Source organism: Bos indicus x Bos taurus, chromosome 5 (genome assembly GCF_003369695.1).
Source record: "Bos indicus x Bos taurus breed Angus x Brahman F1 hybrid chromosome 5, Bos_hybrid_MaternalHap_v2.0, whole genome shotgun sequence".
Lineage (NCBI taxonomy): Eukaryota > Metazoa > Chordata > Mammalia > Artiodactyla > Bovidae > Bos > Bos indicus x Bos taurus.
In genome coordinates this window covers 3,168,114-3,187,921 of record NC_040080.1, presented here as the reverse complement: position 1 = coordinate 3,187,921, position 19,808 = coordinate 3,168,114, and the positions used below count along the sequence as shown (strand labels likewise).

The 19,808-nt window shown below is 65.4% G+C and overlaps 1 protein-coding gene across 4 annotated transcripts in view; it reads left to right on the top strand.

Annotated features, from left to right (window-relative positions):
- Positions 1–18,377, top strand: part of GRAMD4 (GRAM domain containing 4) — a 66,233-nt gene extending 47,856 nt beyond the window's left edge. For all 4 annotated transcript variants that reach the window (XM_027540481.1, XM_027540484.1, XM_027540483.1 and 1 more), the window contains exons 4-19: positions 919–1,039; positions 4,378–4,439; positions 6,029–6,161; positions 6,555–6,580; positions 7,112–7,203; positions 7,727–7,818; positions 8,986–9,034; positions 10,175–10,246; positions 10,536–10,579; positions 10,651–10,760; positions 12,646–12,800; positions 14,347–14,491; positions 15,087–15,180; positions 15,819–15,903; positions 16,199–16,267; positions 16,394–18,377. In XM_027540481.1, coding sequence (XP_027396282.1) covers positions 919–1,039; positions 4,378–4,439; positions 6,029–6,161; positions 6,555–6,580; positions 7,112–7,203; positions 7,727–7,818; positions 8,986–9,034; positions 10,175–10,246; positions 10,536–10,579; positions 10,651–10,760; positions 12,646–12,800; positions 14,347–14,491; positions 15,087–15,180; positions 15,819–15,903; positions 16,199–16,267; positions 16,394–16,498 — 1,454 coding nt within the window. In that variant the 3' untranslated portion in view covers positions 16,499–18,377. The remainder of the gene's footprint in view (positions 1–918; positions 1,040–4,377; positions 4,440–6,028; positions 6,162–6,554; positions 6,581–7,111; positions 7,204–7,726; positions 7,819–8,985; positions 9,035–10,174; positions 10,247–10,535; positions 10,580–10,650; positions 10,761–12,645; positions 12,801–14,346; positions 14,492–15,086; positions 15,181–15,818; positions 15,904–16,198; positions 16,268–16,393) is intronic.
- The last annotated feature ends 1,431 nt before the right edge of the window (positions 18,378–19,808 follow it).

Here is a 19,808-nt window from a genome sequence, read left to right as displayed (position 1 = left end):
GGGGTCCCTGTATCCTGGACGCGCTCATGCAGGGGCCCGGGGATCCCTGCGTCCCGGCGGCGCTCCTGCGGGGGCCCAGGGGTCCCTGTATCCTGGACAGCGCTCCTGCGGGGGCCCGGGGGTCCCTGCGTCCCGGCGGCGCTCCTGCAGGGGCCTGGGGGTCCCTGTATCCTGGACAGCGCTCCTGCGGGGGCCCGGGGGCCCTGCGTCTTCGAGTCCTCAGCTGATCGCGCTGCCCCTGCTCCCGGGCCTGTGGGCCCCCTCCTTCCTCTGACCCCCGCCTCCTCCCGAGCTCGCTCCGTGGCGACGTTGGTCCCACCCCGTAGTGGGGCTGTGCTCACTCACCCCGAGGCCTCGCTGCCTCGGCCTCCCCCATGCTGCCTCCCGGGACCCCTGGCCCTCGGTGCGTCCGTCCGTCTGTCCGTCCCTGATGCAGGCACTCCTTCTTGGTGCGGGTTTTCTCGAGCACCAGCTCGTTCTCTTGCCGTCTCTCATCTGCCTGCTGTCGGGCCTCAGGTGGTCAGCAGCCAGCGGAAGGCTCTCTGCCCCTCGCAGGGGCTTTGCTCAGTGGCCAAGAGCTCCCAGCACGGCTCGCACTGCAGTGTGTCTGTGGGTGACCAGGCACCACCAGCATCCCTTCCTCGGGGGGTCCTGCCCCTGGAGAGGGTTCGGTGAAGGGCCTTTCTGTGCGTCTGTCTTGAATTGGTTTATTTAAGTAAAGAGACCCTCAGCGTGCGTTGACCGAGAGCTCACCTGGACCGTAAGAGGAGCCCCGGTTGATACGCTCGTGCAGGTGTGGGGTGACCCCCAGGATGGAGCGGGGCAGCAGCCGCTGTCTGTGTCTGAGCGCTCCCTTGGCACGTCTGTGTGTGGGCGGAACAGGCCACGTGATGCTTACCTGGCTGCTCTCCCTCACAGAGGAGGAGCTCCGGAAGCTGCGAGAGGAAACGAACGCGGAGATGCTGCGGCAGGAGCTGGACCGTGAGCGGCAGCGGAGGATGGAGCTAGAGCAGAAGGTCCAGGAAGTGCTGAAGGCCAGGTGAGGAGGCGGTGGGGCCGCGAGGACCACCCCCAGGGAGGAGGTGTAGAGGGCAGGTGAGGACCACCGCCAGGGCAGGAGGTGGGGAGGGCAGGTGAGGATGACCCCCAGGGCCGGAGGCAGGGACAGCCGTGTGAGGACCACCCCCAGGGCAGGAGGCGGGGAGGGGAGGTTGTCTGTGTTGGGGGCGGGAGGCGGGAGGGCCGGGCATCTATGTTGCGGGGCTGGGCGGAGCCAGGTAACGCTGCCCCTTGGCGGTCAGGGTCCCCAAGCCAAGGCCCTGCCCAGATGCTGGCGGCCAGCCCCCAGTGCGCTGTGGCCTCTGCTGTCCCCGTCTCCCCCTCCAGGTGGGGTCTCAGCCCTCCCGGGAGGCCTGTGGGCCCCCTGCCCCGGCCTCTGTTCTCACGGAGCACTTGTGGCGAGTCGCCCTCCCTACTCCGGGGCTGTGTGTACTGCTGCCCCAGGCAGGGGTCCTCAGTGAGGCCCCTGCTGAGTGGTGGTGCCCCTCCAAGGCCTCCTCAAGGATGCCGCAAGGGCCTGGGGCGGGCAGAGCCGGCGGGCCCGGCCCCGAAGTCCTGGGTTGTGTCCTGCCTGTGCCTGTGGCGAGCCGTGGTCTTAGGAAGGCAGCTGCCCTCCTGTGCCCTGGGGCCTTCGTTTGGAAAGGGGTGCGGGTGTTCCTTTTCTGCACTGAGGGGAGGGAGAGGAGTCACAGCTGAGCCCTGGGGCCCCGGAGGAGCAGGGCTGCAGAGCAGCTCACGGAGCCCCCTGGTTCCCTGCGTCCCCCGGTCTCGGCTGCCCATTGCTCCCAGGACCTGCGGCCCTGCCACCCTGCCTTGGTGCTTTCCCACGCTCCCCCGCCGCCGCCCGCTGCCCCTGTTGCCCCCTTGGACACCTCCCTACAGGCATCACTGCCTGTGGCGACACCCCGCGCCCGCCGTGACCTCCGGGCCAGCCTGCCGTGGACCGTCTCCTCCTCCCACAGTCTCCTCCGTCGCGGGGCGGCCAGGTGCCCTGCCCCAGCTTCGGGAGGGGTGATGTGGGCTCCCACACGTCTGCCCCGCGAGCTCGGCCCCTACCTGTTGGTCTCAGTGGGTGACTTTGTGGGGTCAGTATCATCGGACGGAGACCCCGGACCCGCCTGCGGCCACCCAGAACCCGAGCCCAGCTGCGGCTTGGCGCTGAGTGTCTCTGCACCCGCGCGTACCCAGCTGAATGCCTGGGCCCGGCCTTGCCCGGGAGCCCGCCATCAGCGCTTCCTGGGTGCACCCCCATGTCTGGGACCCCTAGCCGGTTCAAAGACCATCCTGGCAAAGGCCCAGGCCCCTGCCTGGGAACAGAGGGAGCCAGGGTGGGAATGGAGTCCCTGCGTGCCCTGGCCCCACTCTGTTCCCAGTAAAGCCCTGTTTGTCAGGAGCCCTGGGCATGGAAGGTCTTCTGGGCAGCCTGGCCACTGGGAGGGGTGGGCATAGAGGCCTCGCTCCCTCTTCCTTGACCGCGGCTCCCTTCTCTGGGCCCGCCTCTGTCTGCTGGCTCCCTGTCCGTGCCTTCACGAGGCTGCATCTGTGGCCCCTGCTTGCCCTGCCCTCTGGTCCAGCCGGTCCACTGTGGGTCCCGCTCTGGCACCACGCGGCCATGACGGCTTGCGGTTACGGACCTGCAGACCGGGTCGGTTCCCAGAGATGCTGGACTGGGGTTGTTCCCGAGTCCAGGCTTGTCCTGCTCACTGCACGACAGGCCAGTAATTGAGAGACAGGTTGTTGGGGCAGAAGTAATGACTTTATCCTGAAGCCACATCCTTTTAGTGATTAACTTGTGACCAAACACACAAGGTTCTTCCCTGTTGTAAGATCACACTGTGCAGGGGAGACTCCTGGTGGCCAGTGCAGGGGCCCAGGTTCGATCTCGGGTCAGGGAACGAGAGCCCAACTGCTGCAGCTAGAGCTTGCATGTCTCAATGAAGACCCGGTGCAGCCAAGCAGATAAAGTAAATGTTAAAAACAGCTCGGTCGTGGGAACAGAGCAGGACGCAGAGCGTGTGCACCTGCTGAGGGTCTCTGTGCCCCACGGTCTGTCCTGGGGGAGCCCCCGCCCCCGCTCCCACCGAGGTCTGCCTGGGGTGCCAGTTTCCCCACGTCCTGGGCTCTCTGCTGGACTGTGAAGCTGCAGAGTCAGAAGCCCGCCGCAGGGCGAGAGGGGCAGGTGGGCTGCCTGAGGGACAGGGCACTGCCTGAGAGGTGGGGGCCCAACCGTCGGGGCCTGCGGCTGAAAGTCAGGTCTGTGGTCGGGAGCCGGCAGGTAGACGGGAGCCCCGGGGAGGCGCCAAGGCCGGGGACTGCTGTGGTCAGGTGCGGCAAGATAGACCGCGAGGGCAGGGAGCTCAGCACGGACCCAGCTGGGACCTGGGCGCAGCCTGCCGGCCAGGGGTCACCCAGCCTGTGGCCTTGCATGGTGCTTGTAGTGTGTGTGTTGCTAAGTACCTTTTCACTGGGCCCAGGAATCAGTATGAAAGTGAAAGTCACTCAGTCTGACTCTTGGCGACCCCATGGACTGTACAGTCCATGGAATTCTCTAGGCCAGAATCCTGGAGTGGGTAGCTCTTTTCTTGTCCAGGGGATCTTCCTGACCCAGGGATAGAACCCAGGTCTCCTGCATTGCGGGCGGGTTCTTTATCAGCTGAGTCACAAGGGAAGCCCAGGAATACTGGAGTGGGTAGTCTGTCCCTTCTCCAGTGGATCTTCCCCACCTAGGAATCGAACCAAGGTATCCTGCATCGCAGGCGGATTCTTTACCAACTGAGCTATCAGGGAAGACTCAGTACTTGCTATAAGAGTTGTTTATTCCGAGCTTAGTTAGTTAAGTCACTCAGTCGTGTCCAACTCTTTGCGACCCCATGGACTGTAGACCACCAGGCTCCTCTGTCCATGGGATTCTCCAGGCAAGAATACTGGAGTGGGTTGCCGTTTCCTTCTCCAGGGGATCTTCCCGACCCAGGGAACGAACCCAGGTCTCCTGCATTGTGGGCAGACGCTTTAACCTCTGAGCCACCAGGGAAGCCCTTATTCCAAGCTTAACAGTAAATAAACAAATGAGTCAAAGTTAATAGGAAAGAAAGAGTTCTATGTTTGCACACTGTGTGCCCGTCATGGATGTAGCTCTGTGCTTGCCCCGCTGCCCTCAGCCCGCGTCTGAGTGGGGCAGTCAGGACCCCAGAAGGAGCCGGGCGGACAGGACTGGGCACCGGCGTGTTGGGTGTGGCTTTGCTGAGCCTGGACTCAGGCCGTGTCTTGAACTAACAGAGATCTTGCTTTTCCTCCCCCGCCATCCCCACCCCCTTTAAGAGCCGAGGAGGCGCCAGCTCAGCAGCCCCCGAAAGGACAGGCCCAGGTCAATAACGGAGCAGGTAGGCCTGGGGGTGGTGCTTACCCGCAGGACCCCCTCCCGTCGGGGTCCCTGATTGCCCACTGGGGGGTCTCTGTACCAGGTGCGAGTCGTCCCATCGGAACTGGACTTATTTTTGCACAGACACAGGGCGGCCGCTCTGCCTGCCCCGCCCTCCTCCCCATGTGGTCACTCTGGCCGCGTGGCCCTGGCCGGGCCCCCTTCCCGGAGGCTGGGCGCTGGGGGCAGCTATGGGCGGCGGGCTGCAGCCCCCGCCCCGGGTCAGGACACAGAACCTTCCAGTGCCGTTTCTTCCCGCCCGGGGCTCGCGTTCCTCGTCCCCATCCCCACTGGGCCCTTTCTGGAGCTGTCACTAAGAGGATGGTGTGGGAGGGAACTGGGCTTCCGCCTGGCTCTGGAGGGGCCTGGTCCGCAGCGGTCCCTGGCCTGCGTGGCCTCGGACCCAGGACCCTCGCAGGCTGACTGTTGATGGGAAGCCGTGCCCGGGCTCAGAGAGCCACCCCGGAGGGACCCTCAGTTGAGCGCTGTGCGGGGTAAAGATGCGGAGACTGCCATCCGAGAGGGGAAGCCTCTCAGGTGACCTCCGGGTGGGGGCTGAGTTCGGGGGCCAGAGTGGGTCCCGGCCCCCCTCCTGCTCTGTGCAGGGGCCCTGTGCCTGCCTTTCAGAGAGGGAGCTGCCCCTCCCCAGGGCCCCGGTGCTGGACGTGGCGCCAGGCTGGCTGGGTGTCCCGTGGGTCATAGTCTCCTTGGGTCCTCACGGTTCATGACCAGAGGCCCAGGTTCCAGGCCAGGAGCGCAGGAGACCCCCTCCCTACAAGACCCTCGCAGTGCGTGGCGGTTGATGGGCCTCCCGCACAGGTGCACGGGGGCGGGGTCTTTCCACGGCCCCCCGCCCCCACAGCCCACCCTTAAGCCAAGGTCCACGCTGATGGCCGTGGTCTGGTGGCCCCTGCACTGTCCTCGGGTCGGCCCCAGGCCCAGGTCCCTTCGAGTTGACACGTGGCCGCCTGTGCGCCCTTCGTCCGCCTCTGACTGTGGGGGGATGGCGCCCCCTGCAGGCCACTCCACGTCCCGCCCCCGAAGGGACAGACTCATCCCTGGGATTTGGGCTGGTTTTCTGGTGGGGTGGCTTTCCAAAGGCAGAGACTACTTCACTTCCTGGGCTGCACCCCCTGCACCAGAGCACCACCCCCGACACCCGCCCTCACTGGCTGGACCTCAGGCTCGGGGTGGCTGGGGGCGAGTGCCCACCTGGCCCCTTCCCAGACAAATCAGTGTGGCCAGTACAGGTTGGGGGTAGGTCAGCACAGGCCCCTCAGTGGGCTGAGCGCCTGCCTGGACGCACCTGCCCTGGGGACAGCCTCCGACAAGCTGGGGGTCGGCGTTCGGAACGCGGGGGACCCCCAGTGTCCGCGTGGCTGGCTGGAGTGCACCGTGAGTGGATGCGGTCCGGGCGGTCTTCAGGACACGGAGCCCCTCCTGGTTCTGCCCTGGACGTGCCCCCAGCAGCCCCACCGGGAGCACCCCCCACCGAGCCCCCCGCCCCAGTTCTCTCTGAGCCCCTCACTGAGACTTGCCGCCGTCCTGCAGAACGACGGAGCCAGGGGCTGTGCCCCCGGGTCCAGAAGTGGTTCTATGAGAAGTTCGGGGAGTACGTGGAGGACTTCCGGTTCCAGCCCGAGGAGAGCACCGTGGAGACCGAGGAGCCCCTCAGTGCCCGGAGGTGGGGCCCTGGCGGAGGTCGGGGTGGTGGGGTACAGCGGGACCACCCAGGGGCCCCCGGGACCCGGCTCACGGCCATGCAGGAGGGAAGGTCCTCCCTGGGGCGCCCGCGCAGCTGTGTTCCCCACCCCCCGTGGCCATACTCGGGCTTTGTGACAGGCCCCACGTGGGGACGGTGGGCCCCGGGGACCACACGAGGTCCAGCAGGCCAGGCCTGGCTGAGGCTGGGGTGGGGGGTGCCGGGGCGGGAGACGGGGCCCGCCCCACCCCCTGAGCGCCCCCCGGGGGCCTGGCCTGCGGCTCCTGCATCCCAGGGTCTCCCCCAGTGCCCGTGGAGCGCCGCAGGGCCGGGGCCTGGGTGCTGGTGCTCACCCTTCCCCTCCATCCCTCTCAGGCTGACCGAGAACATGAGGAGGCTCAGTAAGTACCCAGCGTGGACTTAGTAAGTACCTGCTCTGTCTGTGCTGCGTGCGTGCACTGTTGGGGCTGGGCTGCGTGTGGGGCGGGGCCACCCCAGCACTGGGCTGGGCTTCCTTCCACAAGAACAGTTTTCAAGACTTCCCCGCCCTCTTCCTCAGGCCATGGGAGGTATGTCCCAGGCCCATGTCGTCTGTCTGTCTGCCCCTGGCCCAGGGCCTGAAGCAGAGTTTCCCTCCAGGCCTGGGACCCCCAGCGAAACATGGTGCTTCCCCCAGATGCTTGTCAGGGCCTGCGGTGTGGGGGCAAAACCCCATCCACACGTGGCCGGGGCAGAGCACAGGGACACTACAGAGCAGCCCGGGGCCAGGCCACCAGGGCCGTGACGGCTACAGTTCGCCCGGCTCCTTTTGGTGCCCCCTATCCCTCCCTGTCCCCCCATCCCCTGCCTAGCTGGTGCAGCAGCCGGACCACCAGGTGTGTCTGAGGGCTGGGTGAGTGCTGGCCTGACCGTGTGGTCTGATTTGTCCCCAGAGCGCGGTGCCAAGCCCGTCACCAGCTTTGTGAAGAACCTCTCTGCCTTATCCGACTGGTATTCCGTCTACACGTCTGCCATTGCCTTCACCGTGAGTGCTCCCTGTGGGATGGGGGTGTGTACTCCCCATGGAGTAGGGGATGTGCTCCCGGCAGGGTGGGGACTGTGCTCCCTGTGGAGTTGGGGGGTGTGCTCCCTGAGGGGTTTGGGGTTGTGCTCCCTGATGGGTGGGAACTGTGCTCCCCACAGGGTGGGATGTGTACTCTCCGAGGGGTGCAGGGTGTGCTCCCTGAGGGGTGGGGGTTGTGCCCCCTGGGGGTAGGGTAGCTGCCCTCCCCTTGGGGTTGGGGGGCATGCACCCCACCCCAAGGTTTCCCAGAGGGACCCAGCCTGCTGTGCCAGGCAACTCTGTGGGATCGTCAGGACTAGAGAGTTGCTGTTGGGTGTGGCCTCGGGCTGGCACGTGGGCTCCCTGTGCCCAGAAACGCCCCCACGGCAGTGTTCTTGGGGAGGGAGGGGTCTCGGGCTGAACCCGTGGCCGGCTTTCCAGGCGGGTTCCGGGAGGAGCCTGGCCGGTCACCTGGCTGCCCCGTCTGTCCCTCCCACGCCCGCAGGTGTACATGAACGCCGTGTGGCACGGCTGGGCCATCCCCATGTTCTTGTTCCTCGCGATCCTGAGGTTGTCCCTCAATTACCTCATAGCCAGGTAGGTGTGCTTGAGTGTCTCGTGTGCACGGCTGCCCCAGCTCCCGTCTCGCGTGTGCAGCCGGCCCTGTGTCGCACGCTGGTGTTTTGGGAGCTTGTTCTAGCTTTCCTGGTGACTCAGATAGAAAAGAATCTATCTCGAACATGGGAGACCCGGGTTGGATCTCTGGGTCAGGAAGATCCCCTGGAGGAGGGCGTGACAACCCACTCCAGTGTTCTTGCCTGGAGAATCCCACGGATGGAGGAGCCTGGCGGGCCACAGTCCATGGGGTCACAAAGAGTCGGACACGACTGAGTGGCTCACTCACACGCACTCTCTGCAGTCCCTGGACTCCTGGAGGAGGGTTTGCTGGCAGACCAAACCCCAGCAGCTCTTGGCTGTGGGCGGCCAGTGGGCGCCAGCTTTGGGGTGACTCTGGTCCCTCCTCTGATCGCACCGCTTTTAGGCAGGAAAGTACCCCCCAAGCAGTGACATCCGAAGTGCGGGGGTTGGCGGAGCTGCAGAGGCGCCGGGACTCAGCGACCCTCGAGCCCAGGGCCTGCCCACCTTCTGAGCGCCCCCTTTCCTCTCGAGGCTGGGGTGGGGGGCTGCGTGGGAAGCCGGCCTTCCCGGGTCTGTGTGGCCCCGAGGTCTCCCCAGAGAGTGAATGAAACCCGGTTTCACGTCAGGCCTGAGAGTAGGCCCTGCCTCCCGTGCTTTTTCTCAGCCGTTCAGGAGTTCACTTACACACCAGTGTTTCTGGGTGCTTCTCTGCTGGCCCAAGTGGCTTCACTGGAAAGTGTTTCCTGGGGAAAAGCAAACCTTTAAGTGCTTACGGAAGGGTTCTCTGTGCCCAGACTAGCGTGGGTCCTGAAGCCCTTGCCGCTGTCGCCCGGCTTATTCTGGGAGGCCCCTCCCCTCTGGGTGCTCGTACACGTGTCCCCCGCCCAGGAGGGCTCCCAGGGCGGGGTTGGTGGGGGTGGCCCGGGTCGTTTGCTCTTGAGCCCAGGAGGGGCCTGGTGGGTCTGGGCAGATGGCCGGTGTTTCGGAGGCTCCTGTCCCCACGGCCAGCATTTCAGGGGACGCCTCCTGGCTGGGAGCACAGGGCTGGTGATGTGACGTCGTCCCTGGGTGCCCACCGCCTGCAGACGATGCTCTGGTAAGGGTGTGTGGTCTTCCGTCCGCCAGGGGCTGGAGGATACAGTGGAGCATCGTGCCCGAAGTGTCTGAAGTGGTGGTAAGTCCCGGGAGGGGCTCCGTCACGGGGTCAGGCTGTGCAGAGGGTGTGGGTCCCCTGAGGCCCCCAGGGTTGCCTGCGTGGGCACTGGTAGGGAGCCCTGCCCAGCGGGCAGTGGTCAGAGAGGGGATGGCCGGCCACCCCCACCTGAGGCCCTCCCCGGCTGATGCCCCGAGCGCCCCTCACTGGCCTGGGCTTGGCCGCATGGGAAGCAGGTTGCCCTAGCCTACCCTGCCCTGCCTCAGCGGGGACGTGTCTTAGAGGGGAGGCAGTGAGGGGGGCCCCAGGAGCTGCTCCCCACCCCCGTCCCTAGGAGGGAGGTGGGTGATGCATGGGCTGGAGTAGTAGACGTGCAGAGCGGGGTCAGCAGAGCTCCCTGTGGCCCATCGCTTGCTCTTGTAAATAAAGTTTCATTGATTTCTGTCACACCCACTCATTTACGCCGTGACTCTTCTGGGGCTGCAGCAGCCGTGACAGACGTCAGGTCTGCAGACACGCGCGCTTGCCCCCTGGCGTTCTGCAGACGGTTTGCCCACCTGCTCCGCAGGGGACCCTGGCCCGAGGGGCAGAACCGTCGGGCATGGGCTGGGGGAAAGCCACGGTGCCTCGACGGGCATCGTGGGGGGTTTGAGCAGCCCCTGGGGGCTGAGCACGGACCAGGGCAGGGTACAGGACACGGTGGGTCTGCAGGGCCCCTTAGGTGGGTCGGGTGGGGGGCGGGTTGGGGGAGGTGGGCCTGCGCCCTTTGGCCCTGGCACCCGGAAGTCCTTGGGAGGTTCTTGCTGAGTGAACTCACGCCAGCTGGACATGGCCAGGCCTTCCCGCTGGGGCCTTGTGCCTGTGCCTGTGAAGTCGGGGCTGGCCGGGGCCTCTGTGATCACAGGTGCCCCTCTGAAGGCAGCCTGTTTGGGCAGCAGTCAGGTGGGGGGCTGCCTGCTGTCTCTCAGGCTCCACGGAGTCATCAGCGGGAACGGCTGCCCATGCTGCCCCCTCAGGCTGGGCCCCCCAGGGACGCCCATCCCTCTGTTGGGGCGGCAGAGACCCCGGTCCCCGGGCTGGGAGGCCTCGTGCTGTTTAACGTCGGTAATTTCTCTGAACTGTTAAATTTCAGTGGAAATTCTCTTTCTCCTTTGACTGAAGGAGCCTCCGAAGGAAGAGCTGACCGTGTCTGAGAAGTTCCAGCTCGTGCTGGATGTCGCCCAGAAAGCCCAGGTACCTGCTGCTGGCCTCGGGGGTGGGGGGCCCCCGGAACTCCAGCGTCCCAGTGGGAGGAGCCCCTCCTGACCGGCGCCCGGGGCGAGCTCCCGGGAGGGCGTGGAGCCTGGTCGCTCGTCTTGAGCAAGGTGTTCCCTGTCACCGGGCTTGGGCCTGGGCATGGCTGGGCAGGAGCACGGGGCCCCGCGGCTCCTCTGGCCGTGGTCTCTGGGCACCTCTGGGCGTCTCCAGCGTCGCCGTGCAGCCCTGGGGTCTCTGTCGTGACCGCAGTTCCATTTTCACACAGAACCTCTTTGGTAAGATGGCAGACATCCTGGAAAAGATCAAGAAGTAAGTCGTGCGCCCGGGGCCCGCCCTGCCGGGGTCCTCCCACGCACTCTGAGCCTGCCCTCTCCCTCCAGCCTGTTCATGTGGGTCCAGCCCGAGACCACCCAGAAGCTGTACGTGGCGCTGTGGGCCGCCTTCCTCGCCTCCTGCTTCTTCCCATTCCGCCTGGTGGGGCTGGCCCTGGGTAAGGAGCTGCTGGTGCCCGGCCCTCTGACCTGCGCGGGAGCCAGGGCCCTGTTCCCCAGGACGTGCCCCCCACCCCCCTGACCCCCACCTGTGCCCCCAGGACGCGCCCCTCCCAACCCCCACCTGTGCCCCCAGGATGCAGCCCCCGACCCCCACCTGTGCCCCCAGGACACAGCCCCCCGACCCCCACCTGTGCCCCAGGACGCATCCCCACCCCCTGACCCCTACCTGCACCCCCAGGATGTGCCCCCCCAACCCCCACCTGCTCCCCAGGACGCACCTCCCCACCCCCTGACCCCCACCTGCGCCCCCAGGATGCGCCCCCAGGATGCACCCCCCCAACCCCCCGGCTGCAGCCCTCGGGCGGGCAGCTCGTGCCCTCGCCTCCCTCCACCCCTCCCCCAGTGGCTTGTCATCCAAACCTTTGCATTTGGGAGACACGGAGTCCGTCCACCCTAGAGAGATGAGATTTTGGTTTCTCGAATCCAGCCCGTCCACTGCTGGCTTGGTGGGCGGGGCTGGTGGACCCCAGGCCCGTGGGACTTGGGTGTCTGCCATGGTTCTCTGTGAGCGCTCCTGGGCTCCTGGGGTTGGGGGGGACAGGTCAAAGGGTACAGGGGTGTGATGGGGGCAGGCAAGACTCGGGGTGGGATCCGGCGTTGGGGCGGGGCTGTGGACAGGCAGCCTCAGGTCCTGTGTCGGGTGTAGGGACTCGAGCTGGGGCTGGAGGGGGCACAATGATGAGGTGTGTTTTGAGCACGTCAGGGACGTCCCTGGGCTGGGGTGAAGTGAGTCTGGGGTGTGCTCAGGTCCAGGTGGGTTTGCAAAGCATCGCTGTCAGGGTTTGTGAGGGTGGGCTGGGGTGGGGCAGGGGTCAGTTTTGCCCTGAGTGGCCGGGTGGGCTGTTCAGTACCTCCAGGGAGGTGGGAGGGGCAGTGTGGGGAGCATTAGCGTTTAGTCCTGAGTGGCGAGGTGTGCAGTGTGCAGGACTGGCCCCTGCCCGCATTTCAAACCGCCTGGTCGTAGGTTGAGTTCCCAAGAGAACAAGGCTGGGCTTGGAGTCGAGGGTGGTGGGGAGGGAGATGGAGGGAACTGGGTGGTGGCCTGGCAGGGCCACAGGGGTACCCAGAGAGGCCCCTCGGAGGCTGGGAAGGGGCTTGGTGGGGAAGGCGGAGGCCTGTGGAGCCTGGCTTGCTGGGCTGAGCTGGGTGTGGAGCTGTGGGCTGGGGGTTCTGATGGTTGGGGTCGTCCCTGAAGTTTGTGGGGGATGCAGATGCCGACATCCCCCGGTGTGAGGGTCGTAGCAGGACAGGGAGGGGGGCACAGGCGTGGAGAGACTGCCCCAGGGCCGAGGTCGGGGTCCTGAAGTGACCCGGCCCCTGGCCTGGCCCAGCCCACCCGCTTAGCTCAGGCCCCACCCCCACCCCGGGAAGTCACACCCCCTCCCCAGGCACGACCCCCAGGCCTGGCTGCGGGCTGGGCTCTCCTGGCCCAGGCATCCCCTGCCTGGAGCTGGCTCTGGGCCCATCCTTGGCGCATGAATGGGGGCGGGCAGGCTGGGGAGGGGTCCCCCAAAGTCCTGCTCACGTCCCCTCAGGGGACGGTGACTCATGGTTCTGTTTGGTTGGCTCCTTTTAGGGACAGTTTATCGTATGGCCTGAGTCACCTCTGGGCTTGAGATAACGGCACCCAGAAAGGCTTCCCTCTCAGCTGGGGTCCCTGCCCCGCCCTGCGTGTCCCCCTCCCAGGACCACCGTCCCGCACTTGGGTCCCGGGAGGCCCTCCAGGGAGCACTGGGCCCCCAGGCAGGGCAGGGACTGCATGCTGGCCACTCGGGTGGGGCTGCAGGGTCTTGGTGAGCCGGGACCTCATTTGTCCCCCAGGCCTCTACGCCGGAATCAAGTTTTTCCTCATCGATTTTATCTTCAAACGCTGCCCGAGGCTGCGAGCCAAGTACGATACTCCCTACATCATCTGGAAGAGCCTCCCCACGGACCCCCAGCTCAAGGAACGCTCCAGCACCGCCGTGTCGCGCAGGGTAGGCCACGTGCCGCTGGGGAGGCCTGCCCGCCTGCCCCGCTGTGCCTCGCACCCGCTCCTGGGGAGACTCTGATCTCGTGGGGCCCTGGAAACGAAACAGCTGTGCGGGCAAATTCCCCGTGACCAGCTCCACTGTCCCAAAGGTCCAGGGTGACTATCCCAGAGCCGGACAGCCCTGGGCAGGGGACGGCTGTTGGGGGAGGTCCCCACCCACCTGAAGGACCCCTGCCCATCCAGACTGGCTGGGGAGCAGGCCCTGCCCAGCCAGGTGGCCCCCCAGGCCCCAGGCAGGAGGGTTCAGGATGCTGGAAGCTGGAGTCCCGGGAGGGCCTGGTTCCCGATCCCTGGCTTGGAGGCTCGGAGGCTCGTGCAGCAAGGCTGAGACGGCACATTCAGTGCTCACAGGCTGGTGGAAGGCTGTGTGGGCGTCGGGTACTGTGTCCGGAGCCAGGACGCGGAGGGCACGCTGGCCTTGCTGCTCTTCTTGGGGTCCCAGACTAGTGGGGAGATTCTGGGCTCGGTAGGACTCCCATGGAGGTGTAGGAGGGCTTCCTGGAGGAGGTGACGTTGGATTTCACCTTGTGTCTGAGTGTCCAGTGATGCCTTGATGCCTCTGTCTGTGGGAGGGAAGCTCTGGGTCAAGCGTGGGCCGGGCTTCCTGGCTTCTGGGACCGCGAGGCTCGCTGGGGGCCTGAACTCACAGGCCAGGTGTGCAGCACACAGCTCGCTGAACCCGTGGGTGGGCTCTGGTCACACAGACCCAAGTGGACGCAAGGGGTGAGGCCCACCTTAAGCAGGCTCCCTAAGCGTCTTAACCAGAGAGCCGGGAGGCGGGCTTCCCGGGGTGGAGGGTGACCCTGCTGGGCGTCCCACGCGGCTCCCTCAGTAGGTGGTCGTGCCCGCGTGTCGTGCGGCCCCTGCCCCTTCAGCTGTCTTGGTCCCGTGCACGTTGTCCCTTCCGGCTGCTGTCGGGACGCGACAAGGAGCGGTGACCCGGGGACGCCCCTCCCGCCCTGGGGCCGTGCGTGGCCGTGGCTGACTGTCTGATGGTCTCGGTGGCCGGGGCTTCGGTCGGCCCGGGGTGGGGGGCTGTGCGTGGCTGTGGCTGACTGTCTGATGGTCTCGGTGGCCGGGGCTTCGGCCGGCCCGGGGTGGGGGGCCGTGTGTGGCCATGGTTCACTCTGTCTGAGTAGTCGGTGGCCAGGGCCTCGGCCTGCCTGGTGTCCGCAGCGTGGCTGTGAGCTGCCCTGGGGCTGAGCGCCGGCCAGCCCCGCTCTGACCGCACGAGCCGGCTCAGCCTTGGCTCAGCGGCTGGGACGGGGCATCGTGAGAAGGGCCCCCCGCGGCCAGGCAGCTCTGCCCAGGGTAGGGGGCTCATGGGCGAGGAGGGCCGGGTCCCCTGGGGGCCCTCTGGGGGGTGTGCGCCCACGCCTGGGTGTGCCTGCCTCTCTTGTCCGTGTCTGCAGCTGGGCCCGGGGTTGGGGGGCGACCGTGTGCACCACCCCCTCGGCGGGTGGCGCTCACAGGCACCCGGGCCTCCGCAGCTGCAGACGGCCTCCTCCCGGAGCTGCGTGTCCAGCGCGCCTGCCGGCCTGAGCAGGGACGAGGACACTGGCCGCCTGCACGGTGCCAAGAAAGGCAACTTCCACGAGATCTTCAACCTGACGGAGAATGAGCGTCCCCTGGCAGGTACGTGCATGCTGAGCCTGTGACGGAGAAGGAGCGTCCCCTGGCAGGTACACGCATGCTGAGCCTGTGGGCAGGCCTGGCGGCTCGCCCGCCCCGGTGCGGGGACCCAAAGGCAGGGCCGGGCCGTGGGGGCCAAGGGAGGGCCCCTGGGTCAGAGGTCGGAGCGGCCAGGCGCATCTGCGGCGGGCGGTCTGGCAGCAGAAAGGCAAGCAGGCATGGGCAGGGCGGCTTAGATGTTGCGGCCTCTGTCGTGTGTGACCCCGGCTGGCGGAAGACCTCTGCAAAGCTTCAGCCTTGAGCTTCTCCCAAGCCCTCTTTCTGCTGACCTAGACCTTGATCCGTGTGCTCTGAGAGCCACGGCCCCAGTTTGATCTGTTTAAACCAGGCTTTGCCTTCACGCTCCTGCCCGCTCATGTGCGAGGGGCGCCCATTTCCCAGCGGCTTCAGCCCCTGCCGCCTCAGGTTCCCCCGATGGTGGAGCGCGAGCCTCGGATGTTCCCGAGAAGCCAGCGCTGATGCTCCCGACGCAAGCCCGGGGCGGGCGTCTCCGGGGGGAGCGTCTCGGCCAAGTCCTGTCCGGCTTTGTCCCCGTCAGTGTGTGAGAACGGCTGGCGGTGCTGCTTGATAAACCGGGACCGGAAGATGCCCACCGACTACATCAGGAACGGGATCCTGTACGTGACGGAGAAGTGAGTGAGCCGTGAGTGGGGTGCAGGCGGGCACGACCCCCGGGGGCGGCCGGGGTCTGAGCAGGCATCCCCCCGGTCCAGCATCTGCCCAGAACCACCCAGAGCCACTGGGCCCTGGCCCTGGAGTCCAACATGCCGTAACCGGGGTGCCCTGGTCTGCTGTGCTCGTCATGTGGCAGGAGCCCCCCTCCCCGGCCTGGGCCCTGAGGGTGGCCGGCAGGCTCCTTGTTCATCCCCCTTTGGGACGAGGCAGCCCAGCTGCCCCGTGGGGGTGGGGGCCCTGGTCTCAGCCTGGGGGGCCCCCTGACCACCTCGTCCCCCACACTCTGCCGAGGACCACACCTCCCTAACCCCCCTGCCACTGCTGGAGCTTCTGGCCAGGCGGACCCTGGGCCTCGGGTGTACACGTCTCCCGCAGGGCGCCCCGCGGGCCTCGTTGCGGGACCGTGAGTGGGGTTTGGTGGGAGCGCTGGGCTTTAGACTCAAGAAGCCATAGGACTCTGTAAAAGCGAAACCGTTTGCAGGAAGCCGGCGTGTCTCAGTCGGTGAGGGGGCCCCGTGTCGGGGCTGCGGGTCGGCTGCTGGCGTGGCCCCTGGTTCACGTGCTGGGCTCTGTCCACTCCCCTGACCCCCCATAGTTACCTGTGCTTCGAAAGCTCCAAGTCCGGCTCTTCCAAGAGGAACAAAGTCATCAAGCTGATGGACATCACAGACATCCAGAAGGTGGGTGCCACCCCCCATCTCAGGAGCGGGCGGCTGTGGGGTCGTGAAGCAGGGAGCCACCCTGGTAGCGGGGTCGGTTAGAGCGAAGCACGGGGGGCCGTGTGGACCGTCGGGCTGTGCTTCTGGGCGGCATCTGTGCAGGCACACGATCCGCCTGTGCTCTCTGGCTGGCGAGGCCCGGGCCATGGGGATCTCGCCATCCGGGGCTCCATGGAGGAGAAGGTCCTGGGGTGCGAGGAGGGTGGCCCTGACCCCAGGAGAGCCCCAAGGTGACACGCCTGCTGTCTGCTTTCAGTACAAGGTCCTCTCTGTCCTGCCGGGGTCGGGCATGGGGATCGCCGTGTCCACGCCGTCCACCCAGAAGGTAAAGGCGCTGGCCGGGCCCGGAGGTGGGCGTGGGCCGGGGGTGGGGGCTGCCCGCGTGGCCCGGTCCCACGAGTCCCTGGCCTGCATGGACTCCCGCCTGCGCCTGTTTGCTCCCTCCCGCCAGCCGCTGGTGTTCGGCGCCATGGTGCACAGAGACGAGGCGTTCGAGACCATCTTCAGCCAGTACATGAAGATCACGTCCGCGGCAGCCGCTGGCGCTGACAGCTAGTGCTGGCTCCTGGACTCCTCTGGAAGGTTTTCTTTTTCTTTTTCTCAACAGTTTGGTAGTGGAAAAAAAAAATTGGACATCCTCATGATCTTTTGCAATAACCCCCCCAGATGCGTGGTTCCCTTGTGTTGACCCTGCGTTGTGTAGACCCCTTTGTGCAGGGGTCAGGGCTCTCGAGGGCTCGTCCCGTGGACGCGGGGGCCACCGGGAAGGACGACACCACACGGGACCCGCCGCCAGGCACGGCCGGGCCCCCTCGGTCCCCGCGGGGCAGAGACCGCCCAGCCCGGGTGCCGGGCACCAGCGGCTCTTCCGCAGCAAAGCCACAGGAGCGCGCAGGGCCTCCCCGTGGAGAGGGACGTCCGCGCCGGGTGAGGGGTCCCTGCCGGCCTCCGTGAACGGGCCGGCCCTTCAAGGAGGCCCCAGCACGCGTGTTGGGAGCACGATGCCGGCCAGCCTCTCGGGGGCCGCGATCGGCCTCGGGGATGCGGAGAGGCCAAGGACGACAGCCGCTCGGGGGGCTTTGAGCTTCGGGGCTCGTGCCGGCTTCCAGGCTGCAGGGCCGGCTGGGTGAGGGGCTCATGGGCTGGAGCAGGAAGGATAGGGGTGCCCCAGGCACCCCCAGGTGGGCTGAGAGGTGCTGAGCCTGCTCGGCGTTGGCGGCAGCACAGAGCAGAGCCCGGGGGCCGGCCCGCACCCCGGTGCCCCCAGATGGAGGGGAGCGGGGTCCTCGCAGGCCTGGCGTCAGAAGCCGGCGAGGTGTCGGGACTGGCCCAAGACCTCGGGGATGGACGTGCCGAGCTGCTCAGCGCACTTCCAACAACGGGCCCGCCGGCCCTCAGCTTGTCCCGCACCCCCCGGTGTCACTGGGATCGTTGTTTTTTGAAGAAACAGAAGATTATATTTTTTACAGAGAGCAAGCTGTTTTTCTTATTTTTGTATCATTTTTCAGATGTGATTTTTACCTTTGCTCCTAATTTGCTGGTCGGGTGAGTGATGCGGTGGCCTCACTCAGGTCACATCCCCAGAGGGGTCCCCCCGCCCCATGGGGAGCCTCCCCCACCAGCTCCCGAAGCACACGCCCCGGTCTGGACCGTAAGGGCGGGGCCAGCCCGGCTCCCATTCCCCCCGGCGCTGGGATCTTTTGATTCTGCAGGTCGACCTTGAACGGACGCAGGCGGAGTCCACCCTCAGCCTGGGCTTTGGCCCCTGGTCAGCACAGGTGGAGCGAGTCTCGGGCTGGGGGAGGGTCCACAGCCAGTGGGGCCCCCCTCCGGGCGCGAGGCAGGCAGGGTGGGCCCTGGACTGGGCCCAGGGTGACTGCGGGGGCGACACCCGGGAGTGCTGCCGGACGCCCTCGCTGGGGCCACTGTGTGGTCAGCGTGTGTCCCCAAGCCTGGGGCAGGGGCCCTGCAGGGGAGCGGACTTGCTGTCTTCAGAGCCACGTGGCTTGGTTTGAGTCCCTTCCGAGGAGAAAGGGAGATGAAAACTGACCATGTGCTGGGGGCGGCCGCCGGGGGCCGCGGCGGGCCCTGCTTGGAAGCCCGGGGCCTCCGCCGGGAGGGCGCCGGCCTGGGCAGACGCCCTGTCGGCAAGAGCCCGTGTCGTTTTTACTGAATCGTGTAAATCTGGGCAGATGTTTAATTTCTGCGACTGATCACGGAACTAGAATGAATGTTAACGTTTTTATGTCTGAAGCTTGAGTCTATTTTCAATCTGTAAATGCTCCTTACCAGTAACTTTTGTTCTACAAAAGGACTGTACTGTATGAAGAACTAATTGAAAAAAAACCCTCCTGTAACTTTTTTTTAAAAAAAAAAAAAAAACCTTGTTTAAAGAAAAAAGTCTTGTATAAATTATAAATTTTTATTTAAATAAACCTGGAACGTGTTGTGCTCACAGTGGGGGAGGGTGTGGGGTGGCTTTCCTGGCAGGGTCCCGTGGCCAGCAGTGCTGGAGGGCAGTGGGGTTTTGGCGTCAAGGCCGAGGGGCGAGGTGGGTCCCCCGGGAGTGGGCCGTGGGGGCAGGGCGGGGGGCTATGCACACGGACAGGCTGGGAATAGGGAGGCAGAGGCCGGCTTCCAGAAGAAGGAAGCCAGTGATGGGTGGTGGCCGGCGGGGAGGGGTGTCCAGGGGCTGGCACACACCCTGGAGGGGGGTGCTCAGGCCTGGCCTCCGGGGGACCGTGAGCATCTGGGGCCGGGTGCTGCTTGCAGCCCCCACCACGCTGAGGCTGAGGTGGGAAGCCGAGGGGCCCTGGGCAGAGGGGTCCTTGGTAGCGCGTGTGGTTCTGCCGGGCCACTCGCCAACACTGGACACGGATGCAGGAACCTGCCTGGCTTCTGCAGCCACGGGGGCCGTGCAGTGACCGTGCTGGGGGCCCGGCGGTGCGGGGCAGGGGGGTCTGGGGGACAGAAGGGGGAGACGGGCGCACAGAGGGAATGAAATGAACGTTCTTGTTCTTGAACTGGGGCTCTCTCCACGGGTGCTGTTTACAACATAGCGTTCGGGGAGTGGATTTTACGACTGACGGACAGGTAAATAAGCAGGCCACACGCTGACCAAAGCGGGGTGCTTATGGTGAACCAAGAACTCGGTCTGGTCCGGTTCTCCCCACGGTAACCAACTGGCAAAGCTGATTCCAAAGGTATTTGCTGAAACAGAGACTCGAGTGAGGTGTGAGGGACCCTGAGGACTGCAGGGGTGTCTGGGACCGGCAGCTGTGGTCGGTGATCCAAGGGAGGCCCTAGTGTCCGGCTCGCTGAGATCTGCCCCAAAACCACTGGGACAGGAAGCCCAGCCCCTTCTCTTGTGGACACAGCGTCCTCCACTGTCGAGGGCTGGCATCCCACCAACAAGGGCGTGAAGGAAGACAAACGTTCCAGTATCCGTGACTACAGACAGCCCCCAGGCCTGCAGATAAATGAGGCAACCTTTTTGGATATAATCCCACTCAAAAAACAACTGCATTTCTACTTAAAGGAGAGTAGCCTCACAATAACGATGTTTTTAAGAACAAACCCAAATAAAATTGAAAGATGTGGAAAAATTCTAAAGCTCTATGACGTGATGAGGACTGACGTAAAGGAAAACACATGCAATGTTAATAGACTGGAAAATGCCATTTCATGATGAAAACGTTTTAATACCCCCTAAATGAGACAAGCTGCAGAAAACGACACAGTAGGCCCACTTCATGTAAAGAGCAAAACCTGCGAAACTACGCTCTCTCAAGATAAACACATGGGGGAAGGAGAAAAACCTTTCTTCTACCCTCTTACGTTCAGTTACTGGAGTCTGCAAGTTAAAT